The sequence below is a fragment of the Dipodomys ordii genome, unplaced genomic scaffold, assembly GCF_000151885.1.
Source record: "Dipodomys ordii isolate 6190 unplaced genomic scaffold, Dord_2.0 Scaffold184, whole genome shotgun sequence".
Lineage (NCBI taxonomy): Eukaryota > Metazoa > Chordata > Mammalia > Rodentia > Heteromyidae > Dipodomys > Dipodomys ordii.
Genome location: NW_012267400.1, coordinates 453,976 through 459,995, shown reverse-complemented (window position 1 = coordinate 459,995; position 6,020 = coordinate 453,976). Strand labels below are relative to the sequence as shown.

Sequence of the window (6,020 nt, the reverse complement as noted above, 5' to 3'; positions counted from 1 at the left end):
ATTCTGGCGGTGCCACATGTCGTCCTGTCGATGCCAGACGCGCCCATCTGCCAGAGCCCTGCTTCCAGCCGGCCGCAGCCAGGCCGCCCTGGCACGCAGCAGCGCCGGCCGCAGCTGGGCGCGGCCCCCCACGGCCCCAGCTCGGGAACCCCAAGCGGAGAGGACAACACGCGCACGGCAGCGACTGACCCACATTTATGGCTCTCGTGGAACGAGCTGGCACGGGGCTGGGCCGGGACGCAGGTGCCCGGGAGGGGCGTCAAGGCAGCCGGGGAGCTGGGGAGCCTGGAACCGGCTGGGGCGGGGGGGTTCCATTGGCCGGCTTGGTGCTTTGGTATCCTTGGGACGGGGTCAGGGCCGTGGGTCCAGATCTGGGTGGGGCTATCTGTCCTCCCTGGAAACCCGGAGTGTGTCTTTGACTGATTCTGGAAAAGGCCATTGGGCTCAGTGGTTAAGACTGAATCTCAGGCTGGGGGCGTGGCTCGGTGACAAAGCGCTTTGCTGAGCACATGCCAGACCCCGGGTTCCGTGCGGGGGCGGGGGGGGGAGGAGAGAAAGAGAAGAGAGAAGCAACACGAATCCCAGCTGTGCCACAGACGGCTGTGTGACCTTGGGGGAGTGACTGACCTCTCTGAGCCTAGCATCTTCCTATGTGTCATAGTTTGGGGCTAACCCTATCTCACTGGGCTGTGTGGGTGACGGGCGGGGGTGGGGGAGGCTCTCAGGAGAAAGCACCCGTCAAAAGCTTTACCCACGACCTACACAGTGATTGATCAGCCAGCCCGAACGATTGCTATTTTTCTCTCTCTTCGGTGCTTGGGATGGCAACCGAGGCCAGGGTGCTAGGCAAATGCTCAAGCTGGAAGCCACGCCTCCTACTTCTAGGCCACGCCTTACTGCTGAGCCACGCCCCCACGGATGAGCTACTTATCACCATTCGGTGCCTGTTGGAGCCACGCCCCCAAGGCTGAGCCACGCCCTCAACAGTGAGCCACGCCCCATCCGTATTCCTTGCTTTGCCTGAGCCACGCCCCCACGGGTGAGCCACGCCCTGTCTGTATTCTGTGTCCTGTCTGAGCCACGCCCCTACTGCTAAGCCACGCCCCCAGCCCACCGAGAAGGGGTTTAGGGCTGCGTCTCGAGTCCGCGCGCGCGCCCCCCCCGCGGCGCAGGGTGAGGGTTCCGGGGGGCCTGTGTCCATCTGTCCTTGCATCCTTGGTCTCAACCAAGTCGTTCCTCGCGCCGGTTGACGTCATGGTCGTCCTGTCGGTCTCTCCTCTCCGGGATCCCTGTCTCTGCCGTCTGTCGGTCCGCCCCGACGCGCCGATCAGAGCTTGGGGACGCACTGACAGTCCCGGACCAGCTCGGTGGACACCTTCACCCGCCGGCGCCAGGCTGGGCTGCCCGCGCGACACCACAGCACCACCGGCACGCGGCGTCGGCGAGCCGGCTCGCAGCTGTTGCTGAGGCCCCGCGGGGTGGCACCCGAGCCGGGGACGTAGAGGGAGGAGCATCGGCCAAAGCAGAGGCGATTGCGGATCCGGGCAGGGGTGCAGCCGGGCCTCGAGAGAATCTGGGGACAGAGGAGGCAGGAGCTGGGGTGCCCAGAAGCCGCACCTTCCCACTCCCACCCCACCCTGACAGACACGGGGGCGGGGGGAGCACCGCCCAGGGCCGCACCGGCCCTGGTTGGCCTGGCGCCAGTCGCCCAACCTCTCCCAGCCTCTGATTCCTCACCTGCCAAACGGTGGAAATCCCACCAGGAAACCAAGAAAGGACCAGGTGTGTGTGTGTTGGGGGTGGGGGGGCGGCTCACACCTGTAATCCCAGCTACTTAGGAGGCTGAAATCCGGAGGATCACCACCAGTTCACCACCAGCTTACGAAGAAAAGCCCATGAGACTCCATCTCCGAAATAGGTAGCCAAAAGCTGCCCTGGAAGCATGGCTCAAGTGATAGAGCGCCAGCCATGAGCAAACAAGCCAAGCTAGTAGTTGTTCCTGAGTTCAAAACACACACACACACACAACCATACTATGTTAGGTAGTGATTTGTATTTCAACAATACAAAGCAAGAAAAAAGAGAAGGCCCAGTGCCTGTGTTCGATATTATATAAAATAATATCAAGGGGCTGGGAAGGTGGCTCAGTGGTAGAGCGCTTGCCTTGCATGCTCAAGACCCTGGGTTCGATTCCTCAGCACCACATAAGCAAACAGAAAAAAGCCAGAAGTGGCGCTGTGGCTCAAGTGGTAGAGCGCTAGCCTTGAGCTGAAGAGCTGAGGGACAGCGCCCAGGCCCAGAGTTCAGGCCCCACGACCGGACCCAAAAAAAAAATAATAATAATATCAAAATGAACTCCAAGAAATGGAAACAAGAGGTTTTTCTTCTTTGTTGCTGTTTGTGTTTTCTGTTCTTTCTGTCTAGTTTGTTCATGTGTCTGTCTTTGGGAGGTAAAGGGGAAGTAGAGAAATGGACGGCCGCCGGGCGCTGGTGGCTCATGCCTGTAATCCTAGCTACTCAGGAGGCTGAGATCTGAGGATCGCGGTTCAAAGCCAGCCCGGGTAAGAAAGACCATGAGACTCCTATCTCCAGTAAACCACCAGAAAACCGGAAGTGGTGCTGTAGCTCAAGTGGTAGAGCGACAACGCCCAAGCCCAGAGTTCAAGCCCCCCAACCGACAAAAAAAAAAAAAAGAAAGAAATGGAGGGCCAAAGGGTGAACAAATGCAGCCATGGTACTCATTAGACACTACGTGGAAAATGAACTCTGCAACTTGTGGGTAGGGATGGGAGGGGAAGACTGGGAGGGAGGGAGAGAAGGGGTGACATTGTTCAAAAAGAAATGTATTCAATACCTGACTTATGTAACTGTAACCACGCTGTACATCATCTCCCCCACCCCCTGCCCCGCCCCCATCCTGGGGCTTGAACTCTGGGCCTGGGAACTGTCCTTGAGCTAAGTGCTCTACCACTTGAGCCACAGTGCTACTTCTTGTCTTTCTCTGTGATTAATTGGAAGAATCTCACAGACTTTTTCTGCTTAGGCTGGCTTCAAACCACAATCATCAGGTCTCAGCCTCCTAAGTAGCTCAAGTGGTCGAGCACCAGCCTTGAGTGAAAAAGCTGAGAGACAGCTCCAAGCCCTGAGTTCAAGCTCCAGCACAAAATAAAGTTAAATAAGGTAAATAAAAGATGGAATTCATGGAGTGCTGGAGGACGCCTGAGTCAGGTGTCCTTGTGCGCCCTCTGGTGGCCAAATGGAAAATCAGCCGGAGGAAAAGGGGTGTCCAGAAGTGGGGGAGACATATGTTGGCAACCACTCTGACTCAGCAGCAGGAGCGTATGCCCCATGTTTTGTGTCAGTCCTGGGACTTAAGCTCAAGGCCGTCCCTGAGTTGCTTTTTTGTTTCTTTTTTTTTTCTTCTTTTGTGGGTCGTGGGGCTTGAACTCTGGGCCTGGGCGCTGTCCCTCAGCTCTTCAGCTCAAGGCGAGCACTCTACCACTTGAGCCACAGCGCCACTTCTGGCTTTTTCTGTTTATGTGGTGCTGAGGAATCGAACCCAGGGCCTCATGCATGCGAGGCCAGCACTCTACCACTGAACCACCTTCCCAGACTATGTTTTTGTTTTTACTTATTTATTTTCTTAAGACTAATGCTCTTCCACTTGAGCCACAGCTCCACTTCTGGTTTATTTTTGATGGTTAATCAGAGATTAAAGAGCATCAGGGGCTGAGCATGGATGGCTTACACTTTTAGTCCTAGCTATTCAGATGGCTGAGATCTGAGGACTGTGATTCAAAGCCAGCCTAGGGGCTGGGGGTTTAGCCCAGTGGAAGGGTGCCTGCCCGGCGCTCGGAAGGCCCTGGTTTGGTCCTCAGCCCTGGAAAAAAAAAAAAAAGCTACAAAGCCAGCCCAGGCAGGAAAGTCCCTAAGACTCTTTTCTCCAATAAACCACCAGAAAAACCAGAAATAGTGCTGTGGATCAAGTGGTAGTGTGCTTGCCTTGAGCTGAAGAGCTGAGGGACAGCGCCCAGGCCCAGAGTTCAAACCCCATGACCGATTCACACACACACACACACACACACACACACAGAGTCTTACAGACGTTCTTGCCAGGCTGGCTTCAACCCTCCATCCTCAGTGGGATCTTAGCCTCCTGAGAAACTAAGATTACAGATGTGAGCCACCAGCACCAGGCCTCTTTCTGCTCCATTTGAAGAGGAAACTGAGGCTTCGCGCCATTTAGGAGGAGAAGACAAGACTTGGATTTCAATCTGGGTCTGGGTCACCACCCCTCCCCTTGGTGCCATCTGGGATGCTAAGACCTGGCCCTCTCCTCCCTCTCCTCCCTCCTGGCCACTCACCTGGATAAAGGACACAGCTTTACAAGTCTCACGGGTCACTTCCCGTGGGTCCAGGGGTAGGGACACAGCAGGGGCCACTTCCTGCCCCTGCTGCAGCTGGCTCATCCTCAGCTGCCTGGTTTTTTGCAACCCCAGGAAAGCCATCCAGGTACCAAAGGATGACCATGGCTGCAAGAGGTTGACCCAAGGCCGGGTCTGATTGGTTGCAACCCAAGACTGACGGGGGTTCCAGAATCCAGGCCTCCCTGAACTTGTGGGCAGCCAGACCCCGCTAAGCAGGCCCAGGAGAGGGATCAGCCGATCGCAGAGCATCTGTTTGGCTGGCTGGCTGGTTGTTGGGACTGGGCTCAGGGCAAGGGACCCTGCTGTCCATCCAGTGTGTGGAGTCTGCACCCTCTTGAAGAAATGGCTTTAAATCATTAGGACCACCTGGGTAGCAAGGGCAGCTTCTGTGAACTCAGCCCCCAGGGGAGGAAATCTGAGCCTGCTGGGTTCCCCAGCTCCTCCCTGCCTGCTGGGGGGTCCCAGGGCTGGGGCTGCAGTGTGGGGGTTCCAGGAAATAAAAGCAAATCCAGGGACAAGGGTTAAGGGTGTCCCAAATCCCTCTCCCCCAGGACAATTTAGCAAAATGACACTCTACAGCCAAGGTTGTTGGGGGGCGTGTTTTAATATTTATTTGTAACTTTTTAGCTGTGCAACTTCAGGCAGATGCTTTAACCACGCTACAGCCTCAGCCCCTTCTTTGGGGTTTTATAATTATTATTGTGTATATGTGCTGAGGCCTGAATTCAAGGCCCCAGACTCTTGCTTGGCTTTTCCCTCAAGACTAGTATTCTACTACTTGAGCCACAGCTCCACTTCCGGTTTTCTCGTGGTTGTTCACTGGAGATAAGAGTCTCACTGACTTTCCTTCCTGGGCTGCCTTCGAACCTGGATCCTCAAATCTCAGCCTCTTCAGTAGCTAAGATTATAGAGCATGAACCACCGGAGCTGGGATATTATTAATTTTGAAGTCTGGAATTCCTGATCTTCCTGCCTCACCTTCCTAAGTACTGGAATTACAGATGTGCACCACCACACCTGGCTCTTTCGGTAATATTTAGTTGATAATAATTCATACCTCTGACTGTCTCTTAGGATTGAAAGATAATTTACAAAAGGAGATTAGATGAATCAATCATGCTGGGGAAGAAACCCCTGGCTTTCTGCATGAGAAGCAGGTGATTTATTTTGTGTGGTCCAGTCCGGGGGCTTGAACTCAGGGCCTAGGTTCTGTCCTTGAGCTGTTTTGTTCAAGGCTAGCACTTTACCACTTGAGCCACAGCTCTACTTCTAGCTTTTTGTGGTTAATTGGAGATAAGAGTCTCACAGGCTTGGGGCTGGGAAGGTGGCTCAGTGGTAGAGCGCTTGCCTTGCATGCCTAAGGCCCTGGGTTCAATTCCTCAGCACCACATGAGCTGAAGAGCTGAGGGACAGCGCCCAGGCCCAGAGTTCAGGCCCCACGACTGGACCCCCCCCCAAAAAAAAAAAGAGTCTCACAGGCTTTTCCTGCCCAGGCTGGCTTCAAACAAAGATCCTCAGATCTCAGCTTCCTGAGTCACTGGCACCCAGCTGAAGCAGGTACTTGGCCACTGAGCTTTTTGTATCCCAAACAGC

The 6,020-nt window shown here is 55.1% G+C and overlaps 1 protein-coding gene across 1 annotated transcript; it reads right to left on the bottom strand.

Annotated features, from left to right (window-relative positions):
• Positions 1 to 1,327: 1,327 nt before the first annotated feature.
• Positions 1,328 to 4,676, bottom strand: Dand5 (DAN domain family member 5, BMP antagonist). The gene is made up of 2 exons (XM_013034183.1): positions 4,365 to 4,676; positions 1,328 to 1,573 (listed from the first exon to the last, which is right to left on the bottom strand). The coding sequence occupies exons 1-2, from the start codon at positions 4,674 to 4,676 to the stop codon at positions 1,328 to 1,330; spliced, it is 558 nt and encodes a 185-aa protein (XP_012889637.1).
• Positions 4,677 to 6,020: the final 1,344 nt, after the last annotated feature.